Genomic DNA, 21,072 nt, shown 5'->3' with positions numbered 1-21,072 from the left:
GAAGGGGCGTCTCTGGTGGATGCTCTGTCCGTCCGGTGGACGTTCCGGTTCGCATACCTGTTCCCTCCGGTCTCCCTTCTTCCACGGGTAATCCGGAAATTCAAACAGGAAGGAGGGACGCTCCTGTTGATAGCTCCCGCGTGGCCCAGACGGCACTGGTTCTCAGACCTTCAGGGTCTGTCCGTGGACAGTCCTCTGCGGTTGCCGCTACGACCGGACCTTCTGTCTCAGGGTCCTTGCCTTCACCCGGACCTGACTCGGCTGTCTTTGACGGCGTGGCTGTTGAGACGGCCATGCTGAGGTCCCGGGGGTTTTCCAGCTCTGTGGTGCGTACCATGTTACGAGCTCGGAAACCGTCTTCCGCGAGGATATACCATCGCGTGTGGCATACGTTCTTCCAGTGGTGTAGACCGAGAGGTTATGCACCGCGGGAGTTTCGTCTGTCTCGGATTCTCGCCTTCCTGCAAGCGGGACTAGATCATGGGCTTCGCCTTGCTTCTTTGAAGGTACAGGTTTCGGCCCTATCTGTCTGGTTTCACCGTAGGATTGCTACAATCCCGGATGTGCGCACCTTTATGCAGGGTGTTCTCCGCATTCAGCCTCCCTTTGTTCCACCTGTGGCGCCTTGGGATTTGGCTGTGGTCCTGAGGGCTCTCCAAGGACCGCCGTTTGAACCACTGGGCTCAGTGGATCTTAAATGGCTAACAGCTAAGACTGTTTTCCTTCTGGCCATTGCTTCGGCCAGACGTGTTTCTGAGTTAGGGGCTCTTTCTTGTAGACCCCCTTTCTTGGTTTTTCATGGGAACAGGGCAGTGCTCCGCACTCGGCCCGAGTTTCTTCCCAAAGTTGTTTCCCAGTTTCATGTTAACGAGGAAATAGTTGTTCCGGCCTTTAACTCACCGGGTCTTTCCGTGGGTGAGGCCTCTTTGGATGTTGTGCGGGCCTTAAGGACTTATGTTGACCGCACTTCTTCGTTTAGGAAGTCGGACGCTTTGTTTGTCCTCTGTGGCTTCCGTAAAAAGGGTTGGCCTGCTTCAAAGCAAACTTTGGCAGCCTGGATCCGTATGGCTATTTCTGAAGCTTATCTTCATGAAGGCCTACCGGTCCCACCTTCTCTGAAGGCTCATTCCACTAGGTCTGTGGGTCCTTCGTGGGCAGCTCGACGTGGTGCCTCGGCAGTTCAGATCTGCAAGGCTGCTACGTGGTCCTCTGTCCATACCTTCGTGAGGTATTACAGGTTTGACACCTTCGCCTCTCAGGATGCTTCCTTCGGGCGGCGGATTCTCCTTTCTGCACAGGAGCGTCCCCACCCTTAAAGGATACTGCTTTGGGACATCCCCAAGGTATCCTGTGGATACCCTATGGACCCTGAAGTAGAAAATATGAGATATGGTAAGAACTTACCCTTGTTATCTCTATTTCTACGAAGTCCATAGGGTTCCACAGGACTCCCGCCCTGTCGCACCTGTGCTGCAGATGGGCTTTGCTCTGGTCACCGGTTTTCCGTCTCCCTCTGGTGAGAATGTGATTCTTGTATGTGTCCAGATCTTTTTTCTCTCTCTTCCTTCTCCTCCTCCGGCCTATGGCTTGATAACTAACTGAGGTGCCTTGGTTCGGGGGCGGGGTATAGGAGGGGGACCCTAGTGCATCCTGGGAGGCTGAAAAGCTTAACTCTATGGTGCCCAGCGACTGACGTCACACCTATACCCCAAGGTATCCTGTGGAACCCTATGGACTTCGTAGAAATAGAGATAACAAGGGTAAGTTCTTACCATATCTCATATTATCTCCTACTTACCCTCTGTTTGCAGAATGGCCCGCTGTCCCCATACACTAGTATCACAGATATCTCCTACTTACCTTCCGTTTGTGGAATGGCCCCTTGTCCCCATACATTAGTATCACAGATATCTCCTACTTACCTTCTGTTTGCAGAATGGCCCGCTGTCCCCATACACTAGTATCACAGATATCTCCTACTTACCTTCTGTTTGTGGAATGGCCCCTTGTCCCCATACACTAGTATCACAGATATCTCCTACTTACCTTCTGTTTGCAGAATGGCCCGCTGTCCCCATACACTAGTATCACAGATATCTCCTACTTACCTTCTGTTTGCAGAATGGCCCGCTGTCCCCATACACTAGTATCACAGATATCTCCTACTTACCTTCTGTTTGCAGAATGGCCCGCTGTCCCCATACACTAGTATCACAGATATCTCCTGCTTACCTTCTGTTTGCGGAATGGCCCGCTGTCCCCATACACTAGTATCACAGATATCTCCTACTTACCTTCTGTTTGCGGAATGGCCCGCTGTCCCCATACACTAGTATGGGGACAGAATTAATCAAACTCCGAAAATATTATATTTTCGGAGCTTGACTGCGGGGGCATTCGCCATCTTCAGGTAGCAAATACCCCAGCTTGGGGTTTGCAACCCTCTCTTCCCTATGGAAAGTAGGTCCGGGTTGCGAGAAGGGATCCTATCTGATCCCTCCGCCCCTGTCCGGCTCCTTCCGCCGGACGTGGGGGCTCTTGTGCGCATGCGTGATCTGTAGGTCGTGCATGCGCACCGCTATCACTGCTCCGCTGAAGCCGCTTGCGGGGGCAGCTGATTTCACATCAGCTGCGACCGCGCCGGAGCAATGCTGAATTGCTCCGGTGGCCGCTGCGAATTAGAATGTTAATTATCGGGGTCTGTTCGTGAATAGGCCCCTATATCAGTCTTTCAAGTAAATCAGTAAATTGCAGAGTCTGTATATGTGCCGTAGTACAGTGCAAAAAGACACGTGTATTTTAGCAAAAACGTGCTAATATATAAAAAATTCAGTGACCATACATAGAAATCTCATAAATAACAAAGGCCCTGATTCAGACCCACTCGCGAGCGGCTGTCCGCTCGCAAGTGGGTCGATGTTCTGCACTGAGCATGCGCACGACGGAGGGAGCTCCGTCGTGCGCATGCGCCAGACGCGACAAGCAAAGTACTTTCCTTCGCTCGTTGTGTCTGATCAAAGAGGGCGTGCTGTCGATGTTGATTGACAGCACGCCCCCTTTGGTGGGCGTGCCGGGGGCGTGCCTCCCTGACGGGGGCGTTCCTAAGGGAACGCCTCCCGTCAGAAGCCGGCCCACTGACATCACTAGTGATGTCAGTGGGAGTGATTTTGGCTCTGATAGAGCCAAAATCACTCCGGAGCTTGCGGTTGAAAACCTCAACCGCAGGCTCCGGCTCGCAGTTTCGATGGTCGCGATGGACACGACTATCGCGGCCATCAAACTGCACGCTCGTATAGGCTGTGGGTGGTGACCCACAGCTATACGAGCGTCCAGGAGGACGCTCCATTTTTATGGAGGGCGGCCCTCATTCAGAGCGTGCGCTCTGCTCAGAGCGTACGGCTCTGAATGAGGGCCAAAGTGCTTAAAATTTTTGTATAAAAATATATATGAATTTATTTAACACAACAACAAAATTTTAAAACACCAAGGCCCACATCAGGACGGGTGTTAATATTGCACATAAGAATAAAACAGACACAATTAGTTTTAAAAACAAGTAGCAATTGAATAAAAAATATCAGCTTACCTGAGATAAAAAAGAGCAGGTTTCTAAAGTTCATGCAGCAAGAATCTAGAGCTCTTCATTCTTGCTGCATGAACTTTAGAAACCTGCTCTTTTTTATCTCAGGTAAGCTGATATTTTTTATTCAATAGCTACTTGTTTTTATAACTGTAATTGTGTCTGTGTTATTTTTACTGTAATCGTGGTACACGTGTCTTTTTGCACTGTAGTACGGCATATATACAGACTCTGCACTTTATTGATTTACTGGAAAGACTGATATAGTCACATATTTATTTTGCACTGAATCACTTTAATTACCATTGCTATACACCTATACGAATTGAACACTGATTGTGAATATCTAGTCGCTTGATAGGTCAAATCCATTATTTTTATTTTACCTATTACTGTATAACCTGCACTATATTATTTTTGACATAGTGAGCTGGCACCCTTATTAAGGGGTTTTTCTATTTACTATTTTTTATTATATAAATATCAGTTGGCACCGTTCCATATAATATATATATATATATATATATATATATATATATATATATGCAGGAATGAGCCCGGCACTCAGGACAATAAGAGCAACATAATGGGTGCCCTCCTAAAAAAATATACAAAAGGATCCTTCTGGCATGGGTGTATACCCAGCACACAACAAAGGAAGGCGGCACTCCAATAGATGATACAAATCAACGTGTATTAATTCAACGACATATCAATATCCATGTGTCAACGTTTCAAGGCTGAAAGCCTTTTCATCAGGACATATAAATTTGTATCATCTATTGGAGTGCCGCCTTTCTTTGTTGTGTGCTGGGTATACACCCATGCCAGAAGGATCCTTTTGTATATATATATATATATATATATATATATATATATACACTTTTTTGTTTTTGCATTGTGGTCTGCAATGAAAAAATGATCACCCAGATTTTTTATTCAATCCCTGCAGCTCCTGTATTTGTTAAGATGACCAGATGAACAGGCAGGAAATGCGCATACAGTTGCTTAAAAGAAGCCATTGCAATTCACGTGACTTATTTAGACTCATGCCTTTCTAGGAGAAACATTGCTTCATCTTTGCAAGGTCTCATCCTTCGTTTCCAAACAAATTGGTGTGTACACCTGACTGCGAACGGACGTGCTGCACGGCCAATCAGAAGATATCATGTACGATGTGGTGCATTTAATGAAGAATGGAACGATATATCACTCTGTTGTTCATAGAATTGCACAATCTCACTTGGTCCGGGATGAAGGAAATACGTCCCTGCCATCGTGCCAATTTTCTGTCGTCCTAGTATTTTACCCACCGTAAGGCTGGGTATACACTACAATGATATCTACACGCTTTGTCTTTTCCAGGCAAATTTCAACAACAAATCGTGCGTATCGTTAAATTGTACAGTGTGTACCGTCAATCTCAGATGGTCCAGGAAAAAGAGAATTTGTCCAGACCATCGTTCTAATTGCCCGTCGCTGTAGTGTGTACCCGGCCTAATAGATGTGTTTCAATGTTCTAGCAATTCTGGGGTTTTTTCCTGCTCTCCTGGAACAAAATGTAACACTCCAAGGAGTAAATTTACTAAAGTGAGAGTTTCTAGAAGTGAGTATTACAAGAGATGTTGCCCATAGTAACCAATCAGATTCTAGCTATTATCTTCTAGAAGGTACTAGATAAATGTTAATTAGAATCTGATTGGTTGCTATGGGCAACATTTCTTCTAAAACTCACTTCTAAAAACTCTCACTTTAGTAAATTTACCCCCACAGGGAATATCCAATTAGCCTCAATAACCCGTTTTTCGGTGAAAAGTTTTCACTTGTGAAAACTTTCCTCAAAAAATTATCGCACCAAGGCAGCTACGTGGTCTCCTGTCTATACCTTTGTAAGGTATTATGCATTCGATACCTTCGCCTCTCAGGATGCTTCCTTCGGGCGGCGGATTCTCCTTCCAGCACAGGAGCGTCCCCACCCTTAAAGGATACTGCTTTGGGACATCCCCAAGGTATCCTGTGGATACCCTATGGACCCTGAAGTAGAAAATAAGAGATATGGTAAGAACTTACCTTTGTTATCTCTATTTCTACGAAGTCCATAGGGTTCCACAGGACTCCCGCCCTGTCGCACCTGTACTGCAGTTGGGCTTTGATCTGGTCACCGGTTTTTCCGTCTCCTTCTGGTGAGAATGTGATTCTCGTGTGTTCCAGACTTTCTTCTCTCTCTTTCTTCTCCTCCTCCGGCCTATGGCTTGTTATGTAACTGGTTTGCCTTGGCTCAGGGGCGGGTATAGGAGGGGGACCCCAGTGCATCCTAGGAGGCTGAAAACTTTAACTCTGTGGTGTCCGATGTCTGACTTCAACCGCCAATACCCCCAAGGTATCCTGTGGAACCCTATGGACTTTGTAGAAATACAGATAACAAGGGCAAGTTCTTACCATATCTCAGATTTTTTTAATTCTGCACTTATTCAGAGATGTACATTATTCCGATGTTCACTCAGCTGAGCGATTATCGGCCGCCTGCGCATGCGTCAAGATACATTACAGAATGACAGTTAGGGGCTGTTTGTGGAAAGTATCAGGTAGTGGCGGCAAAAAAACACTTGCGTGTCCCGGCCAGATTTCGGGGTGTGTCGTAGCCTGCCTCTGAGATCCCGTATGCAGATAAAGTGATTTTTCGACGTCTCGGCTCAGGCGCCCATTGTGCGAATCTTTAAGGCTACTCAGATGGCCGATTATGGAATGATCTGCAACGGCGACAGCGTATGTGTGCGCAGTTGCTTGGATTTGCGATGGTGCCAGTGGGCTAGCAGCTGCAATGGCATCTCTGAATCCGATAGGTTACAGTACATGACAGTTTGTTTTGTATTTGTATTATCTTTAAATTCATGTATATCTAATATAAACACAAACCAGGGCTTATCGCAGCCAACTGATCTCTGGGCCTAATTCAGACCCGCTCGCGAGCGCAGGACGCTCGCAAGCGGGTCGATGGTGCCCTAATGCGCATGCGCACGACGGAGGGAGCTCCGCCGTGCGCATGTGCGAGACCCGGCGAGCGACGGGGTAGCCGTCGCTCGGGGTCTCGCACCAAAGGGGGCGTGCTGTCGATGGTGAGTGACAGCACACCCCCTTTGGTGGGCGTGCCGGGGGCATGGCTGCCAGACTGAGGCGTTCCCATGGGAACGCCTACCGTCTGGGTCCGGCCTCGCTGACATCAGTAGTGATGTCAGTGGGAGTGATTTTGGCTCTGATAGAGCCAAAATCACTCCAGGGCTTGCGGCAGCGAGACCCTACCGCAGGGTCTCGTCGCAAGCCCGATGGTCGCGATGGTCTTGACCATCACGACCATCATCATGGACGCTCGCTATAGCTGTGGGTGGTAACCCACAGCTTTGCGAGCGTCCAAGAGGCCGCTCCAAGTTGAGGTAGGAGGACCCTGATTCAGAGCGAGCGCTCTGGTCAGAGCGTCCGGCTCTGAATCAGGCCCTCTGTTTGGATTCTTATGTATGTATTAAATCATTATTTACAAAGCAATATAGATAACATGAAAGGAAATTCTCCTGTGAGAACTTGATTAGCGTAATATGTCTTATAATGTACAGTAGAGGGTGAGTTGTATTGTACAATGTGCGTTGCAGAATAAAACATAACAAAATGATCACTACAGTATTTAGGTGCTTTTAAAAATTGATGTTCAAAGTATTTAGCTTTACCAACAAATGAATACAATTTATTTTCATCTGGGTGACACTTATGTTATTAACATGGGCTGTAAACTGAGCTATGCAAAGAAGGTATTTGCTCTGACATGGTGAATTATAAGCTTAAAGGGAACTATAATTAAGTTACATGAAATTGAGTGCTGCAATATATTTTACTACACTTTTTTACTGTGCTACGATCCCGCTTCCTCTCCTTCTGTGTTTTTATTAGTGTTATTGAAGCGTTTTCTGACCAGTTCTCTGTGTATTGTCACATATTATACTGATACATTACTGAACAATGGCCCTCATTCAGAGCCGTACGCTCTGAGCAGAGCGCACGGTCTGAATGAGGGCCGGCCTCCATGAAAATGGAGCGTCCTCCTGGACGCTCGTATAGCTGTGGGTCACCACCCACAGACTATACGAGCGTGCATTTTGATGGCCGCGATGGTCGTGACCATCGCGACCATCGAAATTGCGAGCCGGAGCCTGCGGTTGAGGTTTTCAACCGCAAGCTCCGGAGTGATTTTGGCTCTATCAGAGCCAAAATCACTCCCACTGACATCACTAGTGATGTCAGTGGGCCGGCTTCCGACGGGAGGCGTTCCCGTGGGAACACCCCCGTCAGGGAGGCACGCCCCCGGCACGCCTACCAAAGGGGGCGTGCTGTCAATCAACATCGACAGCACGCCCCCTTTGATCAGGCACAACCAGCGAAGGACTTTCCTTCGCTCGTCGCGTCTGGCGCATGCGCACGACGGAGCTCCCTCCGTCGTGCGCATGCTCAGTCCATAACATCGACCCACTTGCGAGCGGACAGCCGCTCGCGGACAGCCGCTCGCGAGTGGGTCTGAATCAGGCCCAATGTTCCTCTAACATGACCTGCAGTGTTCAACTGCGTACAGCATTTACATATCGTAATCCCCTATAAGTGAAGGTGCATCCACTACCCGACTATGGAAAGACAGTACGATTACGCCATCGTAATCGTACAGTTCTCCTTTATCCCCTGTAGTGCCTACACTGAAAGATATGTAGCTCAGTGCAGGCACCCTCCCTCATCCCTGAACATTGGCAATCTGTCGTTATCGGCAGACTGACCGGCATGTTCAGGCGACGATTGAGAATGACCAACGGGAGCGCACATCGCTGGTCGTTTTACGACATTATAGTGCACGATTAATGAGAGATTGAACGATTACGTCGTCGTAATCGTTCAATCGCTCATTAATATCGTCTAATGGATACGTGGCTTGAGTTGTGCTTTCCCTCCTAAAGTAATGGGGTCAATTCAGTTTGTATCATGCAGCTTGCGGACATCGCGTGAATGCGCACCCCCGAGAAATGCGAGCTTGAATTAGAAATGCAAATTCACAGGACGTCCGCCGAGGTTGCGCAACTTTTTTTTTTTTTACAAAAAGCGACATGAAAAAGTGGGGAAACTATCCTGGGCCCTAAAAAAAAGTGGCAACTGAGATAGCAGGACCAAATAGTGGCCATAAGGAAAGTACTGCTGGTTTTTAAAAGATGTAAAATGGCTGCTTTTTGGACTTTTTATTAATATTTGAAAAATGTTAGCTAGCGGTTTTCAGCATATTAAAGTCTTTCCAGTATTTTGGGGTACAGAGACAATGCATTTAAAGGAATTTCTCAATGTTTTACTACCATTTTGTAAAAAGTTGGAAAGAAAATGCTTTTTAGCACTCATCTGCAAATTCTAAAATCCCTCTTCCATCAATATAACACCCCCCCAACAGGGATGTAGTTATGAGATTGGCGGCCTCCCGACGCTGGAATCCCGATAAGGGAGTAAAGATAGGTGTCGAAATAACGACGCCTATCTTAATCCCGTAGCCGGAATACAGGAGGATGCGTGCCTGAACGAAGGTAAGCCGGGGCGCCCTTAGTGTCAGCCACTGGGGAGGGGTGGGGTGGAAGGTTAGGTTTAGCTAAGTTAGCGGGGCTAGCGTTAGGTTTTGGGGGGAGGGTTAGGGTCAGGCACCACTGAGGAGGTTAGGGTTAGGCACTAAGGGGGGAGGGTTAGGTTTAGGCACTAAGGGGGAAGGGTTAGGTTTTGGGGGGAGGGTTAGGGTCAGTCACCACTGGGGAGGTTAATGTTAGGCACTAAGGGGGGAAGGTTAGGGTTAGGCACTAAGGGGGGAGGGTTAGGTTTAGGCACTAATGGGGAGGGCTAGGGTGCAGGGTGGGGAGGGTTAGGGTTAGGCTACAAAAAGGGGGGAGTGTAAGTAAATTTACCCGACACCTGTTGGGATACCAACCATAGAGATGCCGCTGTCGGTATTGTGACTGGAGGCATCCCGACAGCTGGCATTACATACCCATTCCCCCCCACATACCTGTCATACACCATTTACACCTCCACATACCTCTCCCATATCATTTACACCTCCTCCTACTTGTCCCACATCACTTACACCTCCACATACCTGTCCCACATCACTTACACCTCCATATACCTGTCCTACATCATTTACACCTCCACATACCTGTCCGACATCATTTACACCTCCACCTACCTGTCCCACATCATTTACACCTCCACATCCCTGTCCCACATCAATTACACCTACACATCCCTGTCCCACATCATTTACACCTCCACACACCTGTCCCACATCATTTACACATCCACACACCTGTCCCACATTTACACATCCACACACCTGTCCCACATCATTTACACCTCCACACACCTGTCCCACATCATTTACACATCCACACACCTGTCCCACATCATTTACACATCCACACACCTGTCCCACATCATTTACACATCCACACACCTGTCCCACATCATTTACACTTCCACACACCTGTCCCACATCATTTACACTTCCACATACATGTCCCACATCACTTACACCTCCATATACCTGTCCTACATCATTTACACCTCCACATACCTGTCCCACATCATTTACACCTCCACCTACCTGTCCCACATCATTTTCACCTCCACATCCCTGTCCCAAATCAATTACACCTACACATCCCTGTCCCACATCATTTACACCTCCACACACCTGTCCCACATCATTTACACCTCCACACACCTGTCCCACATCATTTACACATCCACACACCTGTCCCACATAATTTACACATCCACACACCTGTCCCACATCATTTACACTTCCAGATACATGTCCCACATCATGTACACCTCCACATACCTGTCCCACATCCTTTACACCTCCACATACCTGTCCCACATCATTTACACCTCCACATACCTGTCCCACATCACTTACACCTCCACATACCTGTCCCACATCATTTACACCTCCACATACCTGTCCCACATCATTTACACTTCCACATACCTGTCCCACATCATTTACACCTCCACCTACCTGTCCCACATCATTTACACCTCTACATGCCTGTCCCACATCATTTACACCTCTACATACCTGTCCCACATCATTTACACCTCCACATACCTGTCCCACATCATTTACACCTCTACATACCTGTCCCACATCATTTACACCTCTACATACCTGTCCCACATCATTTACACCTCCACATACCTGTCCCACATCATTTACACCTCCACCTACCTGTCCCACATCACATACACCTCCACATACCTGTCCTACATCAATTACACCTCCACATACCTGTCCCACATCATTTACATCTCCACATACCTGTCCCATATCAATTACACCTCCACACACCTGTCCTACATCATTTACACCTCAACACACCTGTCCCACATCTTTAAAGTAATTATTGAGCTTTTTAGTGCTATTCATCTTGTCTTTATTGGCCAAATTATGGTATTTAAACCCCTCCAAGTGCACAAGTATTAATTGGGAGGGGGAGTATCAGTGGTTCTGCACTGTAAAGATTTTCTGACCTTTTCATCTGCTCGGGGCTGTGCAGAAAAACTCTGAATTTCCTCAGAAAAATCAATGCGAATTTGGAAATGTATTGCACATGTAATTCGCAGTGAGACTGGCTCGCAGGACCCAACTCGCACCTAACTGAATCGACCCCGTGGACTAATGTGTTGTGCATCTAGGTCACAAACTGAGCGGTGTGTTGACTTTTTGAAACTTTTTTTTTTTAACTCATTTTCTTCTTCAAAGAGCTAAATGATGTACTAGAAATCGTAATCCTTTACTATTCTGAAGCGTTAACATTTTAGATCTAGAGATGGTATAGGACCTGATTCAGACCCGCTCGCTAGGATGCGATCGCTCGTAGCTGGCCAATATTTGCATTCTGCATATGCATATGCATCACAATGCGCGTGCGCAAACCACTGCGAAAGATCGGGAAGCGCTCGCTCACCCAGCATAGACAGCCCAGTTGAATGAGTGACAGGAGAGGCCGTTTGTGGGTGGTAACAGGGGCAGGCCACTAGAAACGGGGGAGTGGAGGTACGAACGCAGGCGTGCCTGTGTGTTTCAACGCCGATTCATAGGCATGCATAATTAACAGGCAGCGTCATTGTACACGTCACCTGGTTGTATTTCACACTGAAGTGATCGCAGTGCTTGCGGCCAGGTATAGTCAACCTCAAGCGCTGCGAGCACATCCGATGGTGCTCGATGTACCGTACCAATGTTTTCATGCACTTCCAGGAGATGACGTGCGCAAGTGGGCGTCTTATGAATGGCTGGTGGGTGTCAACATACACAAAGTGATCGCTCGCCAAGACATAGTGGGCGTGGTATGCAATCGGGAAGCCGACTGCCTAAATACCGGCAGCCGGCTTCCCGACTGTCATATCCCGGCAAGGGTGAAATGCCGGGCGTCTAGATGTAGATGCCCGGCATTTCCCCGAGGCCGGGAGACCGGCGCCCGACATCCCGATCGTAGAGATGCCGGGCGCCGCGAGCGGACAGCCGCGGGGGGGGGTTAGGTTTAGGGCTCCCGGGGGGGACTTAGGGTTTGGCACCCCCACGGGGGACTTAGGTTTAGGCAGCGGGGAAGGGGGTGGTTAGGGTTAGGCACTTAGAGGGGGGATTAGGGTCAGGCACTTAGAGGGGGGATTAGGGTTAGGCACCCCTAAGGAGGGTTAGGGGGGTTAGGTTAGACAATACTTACCTATCCACGATCGGGATCTCTGCTGATGTCGGGCTGCCGCCGCCGGGAATCAAACCGCCGACCAATTCCGTGGGCGTGCCTATGCCTTGCCGTGCAATCGCCTGCCTTGCTGGGCGTGCGCTGGATTTGCATACGCTGAGAGCAAGTGAAAGCATCTAGCGGGCGCTCTTAATCAGGCCCATAGGTTTAACATGTTATAATGCATTTCAAAATACAGAATATACTATATAATTATTCATATTCTGGAGATCTTTAATAAAAGAATTAACATTAGACACTTTGGGCCTGATTCTGGAAATGTGCGAACATTGCGGCTATCTACATTCTGCGCATTTGCCATAAAAAGAAATATGTGGTTGCGCACGTGCCGGACCAGGCATAGGCACATGGATGACGTTCAAGTGCATAAGTAGTGTCCACTCGAGTGTGAATATTGTGCAATGTGGCATCCGGGAGAAGGGGCACTTCTGTTCACGCTGTCAAAAAGGGGGCGTGGCTCTCACGTCACACCTCTTGTTCGTCACTGTAGGATCGCTGAAATGCAACTTATTCCACCCGCAGGACACTGCGGCCTGCTGGTGGGGACGGCTGAGGGAAGGCTGTCTCAGCGAGGCGCCACCATAGGGGCACGGTGCATTTTGTCATTTTAAAATCAGCCATGGAACAGCCTAGTGGGTACAATACTAGGGACTGATGTGTCCATCGACAGAGCACTCTTTCTGTGAAATGGGCAGCAGCTGGGTGACAACCATGTGCATGCGCAGGACTGATCCGTTTCCTGGGTGTGTTGTAGGCGTGTAAAGCAATTTCCGTGCTGGTTTGCAGCGTACGGACGTAGATGGGACGTCTGTTTCATGTAGATCTTTTGCAACCAGCATGGAGTGGGTGCAAATCCCATTAGAAATGATGGCGGCTACAGATGGTAAAACAGTGGGCAGGATGGACTACAACATGCAGACGCACATATATTCGCCATACACTGGCGGATTCTTGCATTAGCATAAGGATGGGAGTAGGCTGCCGCGGCAGTACAGATGAGCAGGTGCATATATGTCCGACTAAAGGCGGGTGTCCACTTATAGATATACAAACGAGAGCACGATTACGACATTGCAATCGTGCTCTCGTTGTATAGCTAGTGATGTGCCTACACTGAATGTTCACTCGTTCAGTCCAGGCACATCCCTCATCCCCGCACATGCTGAACCTGATGAGATCGTCAGGTTTACCAGCATGTACGGGCGATATCGGAAGCGACCAGCAGGCACGTGCATCGCTGGTCACTGCCGATCAAAACATGCCCGATGCATGTGCAATGTGCAAACGATTGCACGATAACTACGTCGTTATCGTGCAATCGCTTGGTTAAATCACTAAGTGGATACCCCCCTTTAGGATCACGTTTTCCTTAAAGCCTTATTTTTCAAATGTCTTCAACTTTGCGTTATTTTTTTTATTATATTGGCCCTGTCCACATTTATCCCCAGTGCTACAAAACTTTATGTAATAATAATATTTAGCTTTCTTGTTACTTCTCAGTTACTTTATTTACCCAGTTTGAGTGTCATTGATGTACATTCTAATGAATTGCCCGGAGCGATCCTTAGGGGCCAGCTTAGTAGAATTCCTGGCGCTGGCCTCTAGTACAGCTGTCGCTGTCTTTACCCATCCTAGTCACCGTACCGGAGCCCGACCAGTGTATTCCCGGTAACAGCTAGAGCTACCTATTATTTCAGGTACAGGTGTGTCCACATATATCGATCCTCCGTACGTCACACATAACGCGTGACCGCAGTCTGACTCGGTAGCGCAGAGCCTCTTTTCATGCGACCTTTCTCCTTCAAATGCATCTTATTCGCACACTGATGCGAATACAACGCACAAGCAGCAACTGCGGCTTTATCTGCATGCGAAATGCTCCGTTACCCTGTCAGCCGCTGTAACACTGTAACGTAGCATTTCGCATGCAGATACATCCGCAGTCGCACACAGAATATGCGCCATATATCATTTTAATCAGCAGAAGCTGTGCATCCTATTGGCATCACTTTGCGAAGAAAACGCATTTGAAGGAAAAAAGTTGCCCGAAAAGACGCTCGGCACTGCAGAGCCACGCCATGGCATGGCGAGATTGGAGGGGCTCTTTAACGTGCAAGGAGGTTAGATGTATGTGTTTATACTTGCAGGATAAACAAAGATTTATAATGGAACAGTGTAAGCACCACACAGTGTTTTAGGGGGCTCCGCAGGTGTCAGCATCATAATTGAAAATAACAGCACTTAGGTGCATTATGCACAACTGACGTGGGGGAGGGGGAGAGGTGTGTGGCCACGCCCCCTCGCTATCACCCTGGCCCACCGTTCGTCTCCCAAGCTATGGTGATGGTCCTGTATGAACCGTTGATGGGGTTTAAATTATTCTGTTTCTGCCCAATGCAACCTGGTACCGCTGTGTAGTGGTCGCTGCACGGCATAGGCAGAAGACTCCGCTGGTGCTGTGTTTGTATTCGGTAGACTGGTTCTGTGTATGAGCTGATAAATGATACTAGCAGCCTGCACAATTTATTAGGGACATGCAAAAACAATAAAGTCATTACTCTACCCTTTTTGGTTAGTCGGGACACTGAACATTGTTCTGAATGATTGCATGTACCAGGCTGAAATAAATTAGCAATTATATATTCTCTGTAATTATATAAATTTCTCCTGTTTTTAACATTTCCTTTCTTCATAACGGGAAGGCGAGGCATGTGATTGTGCCCGCGGTGTTTGTGTTTTATTTTTATGGTTGCCATGGTTATGATTTATATTAATGTGGGTGTGCGGGTGGGAGCAGCCTGCTCATCTGTGCTTTTCGCCTGGTATAGATCAGAATGGACGAGTACTGTGCAAAGATTTACAAGAAGGGAGAAAAGCGAGCACTCCAGTGGATTGGCCATGGACCTATAAGGCGCGCTTAACATCACCAGCTGCCAACACAGAAATTCAGACTATAGCGAGACGTTTTTTTTTTCTTTGCCGGTTTTGGTCCCCCTTGGGTTATGTTTATATATATATATATATATATATATATATATATATGTGTGTGTATATATATGTGTGTGTGTGTGTGTATGTATATATATATATATATAAATATATATATGTGTGTGTATATATATATATATATATATATATATATATATAATCACAGGGGCTCTGCACTCACCATAATTACTAACAGTAATATTAAACAGTTGGGTTTTGGTTCATGAATTGATCAATGCATTTAAGCTTCCAGCCCCCGTCAAAGGACCCCACTTTACTGCAAGTCCCTACTCTATTGCTCAGAATTATTAATTGGAAATGGCTATCACATTACTGTTATACTCAAGGTATGCTAATGTGATAGCTATTTCCATGTTATAAGAAGAAGGTTTAGGAAAGGGGGATCTGAGAGCCCACCCATGTACCTCCCATGTTTCCCGACACCTCCTTTTCCTTGGCCTACATGTTTCTAGTGAGCAGGAGCCTTCATCACAGTCCACTTCAATTGAACCATTCATTATAATTAATTATTTGACATGTGTAAGTAAATGGATCCACAATATATGATATTTTTTAATCGATTCATTAAATGAAGCTTCTTTTCCTTCTCCATGGAGGGACGGCACAAGGGAATTGTTTGTGGTTTTGACGAATGCGCCTGCCCCCCGCTTCTTTTCTGGCAAATGCGCAGGGCTTCAGATTCCTGGCTGTTGGCCACGAAATTTGCAAAAAAGAATAAATAAATATCGCAGTTTGCAACTAGTTTTGCAGCCCACGGTGGTCTTGGCCATGCGATGTTGCTCATAACTCTTTTGTTACATTCCGCTGATGATTGTTTTTACACATTGTGAAACTCTACGACAATAGGGGGAATGTTTCCACAAAAATAATGCGAAAAACGATACATTGGACCCATAAATGCTATGACACTACTTTGTGTTTTTATTACAAACGGTCCACTCATTATAAAGCCAAGGCGTAATCTTTCTGTGAAAGTCGCTGCCCCTTCATGATGACAGCATTGTAAATGAACTATGCTTTCTGCCCCCCTGTTCCGTACATCTTTATTTGAGAAAAGCCCCTGAAACAATGCTGCGTTTTCGTACGCAGTTGCTGCCAACTACGAGGGCTCCGGTGGGCGTCTCAATACAAAATTTGCTGGCTGATGCATTAGCATGTTTTAGCAACTGCGATCCGTGAGAGTATGCTGTTGTGTTTGCATTAGCGCCCTATATGTAAAAGTTAAATATGGCGGTTACCTGGCTCCCGGGTCTAATCGGGTCTGTTCTTTTGTTCTATAAACGTGTGAAATTAAGTTCAATTAACTTTTTTGCTTATGCTGCGTAAATGTGAGTGTGTGTGTATACTAATTTGGTGCGCGCAGAAGACAGATGCTTTAGTTCCTGGTAAATTAGTTCATTATTCATTAGCTTCTTGATCCATAATGAAAGATGTGAGAGTTCTATGCTTGAATTCTTAAATAAAACTTCTCCTCTCTGTTCCCCACCATAAAGCATCACCTTGAGACATCTGAGAATGCAATGGACTTTGAAACTGCTGAAAGTACCCGTAGCTGCAGGAATGAGATAATGCACAGAAAGGACCTTAATCTTCAGGTATGCTAATATGTTTTTAGCTGCAAGGACCCCATGTGTGAATACTGTAGGCCGAAATATCGAATAGTATGTACTATAGAATGCTTAGCCTGCCAAGTTCTATCTAAATGCTGCTACTAGGAAAAAATAACCACATTATATAGGCTTTTATATACATTATGTATAGACCATCAGTCTCTGAATCTTGTCACATTTACTTACTGTACGAAGGTGCTGAACGGAATTCATTTGCCAGCTCTATGTCACAGAGCCTCAGGGACAAACTGCGGGCAGCACCTCGGGGCTCAGAGGGTAGGGAGCAGCAGAGATAAAATGTCCTTCGTAAATGGTAATTGCATTACTGATTTGTTTTTGGAATCTTTATTTTTGTAACGGGGCTGCATAAGGAATGCATGTTTTCTACATTTACCTAGAACTTTATCATTTAATGGGTATAAGATCCTTTTACCCAATATTGTTATCTGTATAGTAACTGTGACCAGAAAGGTACCAAAATTGTGCCTAAAGCACACACAAAAGATCACCCAATGCCTTCATCTACGGTCACTGTGATGAGCGTTGCTAAATAATCTAGAGGGGACTGCCGAGAGCAGTGTGTGTCATGGCTGGGGTTTTTTTAGTTTGGAAATTTGCGCACAGATATACAAGTGTCGCATATCAAATGAATCAGCACAGTCAGCTGGGGCGTCCTAGTTACATCACAGTGCGACTTAGGGCCGTATGCAATTAGCCTCGGACTTTTCTCCGTCATCGCAGTTTTTCCTGGAGAAAAAGTATTGGGCATGTGCCCGCGTATCCCCTTATTCAATTAGGAATCGGCAAAAACGGGACCCGGCAAAAAGATAAGTATCGAAAAGTTCTGGCACTGTTGGGGAAATCAGCCTGTCACCCCCCTAAAGACGGTCTAACTTGGGGGATCACTATGGGTACCCCCGAATTGACCTGCTAAAGGTATTTGGGGTTTTTAAATGGCCGCAGCAGGTGCTTTAATGTGGTGAAAAATAGCATTTAGCTTCATTTAAAAAAAAAAACTAGTCCCATCACATTTGGGGTACATGAAAATGGGTGCAAGCATATTTTTAAGTCCCTAAAGTGATTTTTTTTTAAATCCACCTGCCGCAACCAAGCGCATTCTAAGAAACACCTGCCGCATACTTGGGGACCCCCCCTTAGTCTATTTCGCTAATTTTTCAGTTTGTCCCCCAACTTTTTTGTTTTACGCCCCCAAAATGAAACCACTTTTTTTGGGGTGTCCTATGCTATTTTAAAAATGTTTTGACACAGATAACTTTTAGGGGACATTCCAAGGGCTACAGGGTACTTTTTTAAAGTCTGCACCCCAAAACCCCAATTCTGCACTTTTTTTCGCCACCTATTATTATATGGTGAAAACTTATCCCCGTTTTTTAACAAAGACTTTTCGCACCTGTGAAAAGTCTTTTGAAATTGAATATGGGGTTAAGTGAAAATGGCGAAAATTATGAAAAAAAATGGGCTTTTCGCTTCTAATTGAATACTGCCTTTAGACGCATTTTCAGAAGAAAAAAAACGCCCAGCGCTAGCAGTGTCTCACGGGACCAGGCGCGCCGAGATGGGCTCTTTAGCGTGACAACAGGTAAGATGTGTAAGGCCACAGGTTACTGTTTCCAATTGATGTCCTTGTGGATAGTAACTGATGACATCAGGGTCATGTAGCTGAAGGGGGTCTAGCCACAACCCCAGTTTGGTCATCGTGTCCCCCCCCCCCCCGCAGTCTATCCATAACCCTCCCCCTAGTTCCTAGCCCCTAACCTCAATACTTACTGTCAGGATGTCAGCGGCCAGGATCCTGGCACCGGAATTCAAGCTGATGTTGGGATTCTGGCTCCAGCATTCCAACTACATCCCCTACTGACTGTATTATATATTAGTAACGTTCCTAAATCTTGTTTTCGGGGGCACAGTGAGAGTGAGGCAGAACTGTCAGGGCGCAGATATGTTGGAGCGCTCAGGAGTTGGAGACCTTGAGCATTGAAAAGCTTTTTCTTTTTGTGTTTATTTACTCTTTTATATGTTTATGCCTTTGAAGGAGGAAGAAATAGATTCCGACGACTTGTCCGAAGACGGTCAGTCCAGACAGAAAGCTGAGAAGCGCAGAGCCAAGAAGAAGGTAAGCAGCCTGTGTGCAGAGAGCAGGAAACAACAGGAGCATTGTGTTGTCTCGTACTACAGGAACAATATCTCTGCGCGACCCTGAGCCTTTAACCAGATTCAGTATGTTTTACTTTATCTGTATAATCCAACTGAACTGGATGTGATAATTACTTTCTAAGAACACTGTTTGGGTGACCTTCTAAATGTAAGTGTAGTGAATTGGTGGAGATGAGTCTGTACTAAACTATTGCCTGGTTCTTGCTATGATGGAATAGATCATACACAGGACCTCATTCAGAGGCGCTAGCAAAAAGCGAGCGCTCGCTCTGAATGAGGGCGGCCGCTTTTTTTTTTAAACCGGCCTCCTGGCTGCTCGCTAAGCTGTGGGTGACCACCCACAGCTTTTGCGAGCGGCCAGGTGATAGTCGCGATTATTGCGATCATCGGGCTTGCGACGAGACCCTTGTGGTAGGGTCTCGTCTGCCGCAAGCCGTAGTGAGCTTCCTGCTCAAATAGAGCAGGAAGCTCACTACTGACATCACAAGTGATGTCAGTAGGGCCGCCCACAAACAGCAGGCGTTCCTTCAGGAATGCCTCCGTTTGTCCAGCCACCCCCCTCCCCGCCTACAAAACGGGGCGAGCTGTCGATCAACATCGACAGCCGCCCCATTTGTAGCGAGCCCCGCAGAGAGTGAATTTCTCACTCGCTACAGGGCTTGCGTGCGCAGCGCCCCACCATCGACCCGCTTGCGAGGCCCACAGACAAATGCATCCTGCCTGCAGTGAGAGGTGCACACGTATTAGGAAGGGAGAAGGTAACCTTGTGTCTGGAGTTAGAATCCTTTGATCTGTATTACGTGTTCCAGTAAAGTTTCATTCCGGCCTCTGAGTTTTGGCCCTGTCCTTGCACAATATCTAGGTGCTACTAGCTATAACGCTGGTCACACATACACCTAGTTGCTGAGCGACCAGGCCTCATCCAGGAGGTCACAGGACTGGTACATAGATGGCTGGTCCAAACCTCTACACCGCAGGAACTTCATTCATTCTCAGCTGCTCAGGACTCTGATTTCTATGATTTGATCATTGACTGTCCAGAGTTACTGTTGATTCATGTACAGTAAGTTCTATGACTGTAGTTAGGAATGTGAGGGGTATTAAGTTATTAGTAATTATGAGTTTATTCCATTTTTCTTCAGTATTCTAGTCGTAAAAAAACATTTAAACACATCGACGTCTCAGTGCACTAAGGACTAAACAGTATGTTGGAATATTGGAGCTGATGCAAAGTGAGTACGGCGCCATTCAGAGCTGCGCACCCTGCGTGAATTTGCGCTGGACGTGCCCAGTAAAGTGAACATGCAGAAATTGTTCTTGCAGATCAGCACGCATGTAGCAGGTAGAAATCCCAACCTATGCAGATGGGGGAAAAAGACGTTGCAGATTCTGTATTTGAGGGTGGTTAGGGCAGGTACAAATAGTGGATGATAACGACCACTAGCACTGGCAAACAGCAGTGATTGGTTCCTTCTAACGCTTCCCTGGCACTGACTGTTGCTTACTCCGTTGCTAGGGAACAAGACACATTGTAAGCGTGTCTGAGCTATGTTTTTATTTTTTTTTCCTACATAAGACTATTAGGGGTATTCAATATGGGAGCGAAAACTCAGTTTTTGCGATGTTTTAGCACCTATGACGTCATTAACGCAGGTTTTGCTTTTACACTGTATTCAATTTCAAAGACTTTTCGCAGGTTCGAAAAGTCTTTGAAAAAAAATGGGAATAACTTTTCACCACTGAATAGGTGGCGAAAAAAAGTGCAGAATTTGAGTTTAGGGGTGCAGGCTTAAAAAAAATAGCCTGCACCCTTCAGAATAACCCCTTGAAACGATCTGTGTCAAATAAAAAAAAAAAATCGGTACAC

The 21,072-nt window shown here is 46.6% G+C and overlaps 1 protein-coding gene across 4 annotated transcripts in view; it reads left to right on the top strand.

Annotated features, from left to right (window-relative positions):
- Positions 1-21,072, top strand: part of LOC148511769 (uncharacterized) — a 135,922-nt gene that overhangs the window by 22,458 nt on the left and 92,392 nt on the right. For all 4 annotated transcript variants that reach the window (XM_088482764.1, XM_088482762.1, XM_088482765.1 and 1 more), the window contains exons 2-3: positions 16,914-17,015; positions 19,084-19,164. In XM_088482764.1, the coding sequence (XP_088338890.1) occupies positions 16,914-17,015; positions 19,084-19,164 (183 nt within the window). The remainder of the gene's footprint in view (positions 1-16,913; positions 17,016-19,083; positions 19,165-21,072) is intronic.

This window comes from Taudactylus pleione, unplaced genomic scaffold, assembly GCF_031769625.1.
Source record: "Taudactylus pleione unplaced genomic scaffold, aTauple2 ptg000292l, whole genome shotgun sequence".
Taxonomy (NCBI): Eukaryota; Metazoa; Chordata; class Amphibia; order Anura; family Myobatrachidae; genus Taudactylus; species Taudactylus pleione.
This window is presented reverse-complemented; position numbering and strand designations above follow the sequence as displayed.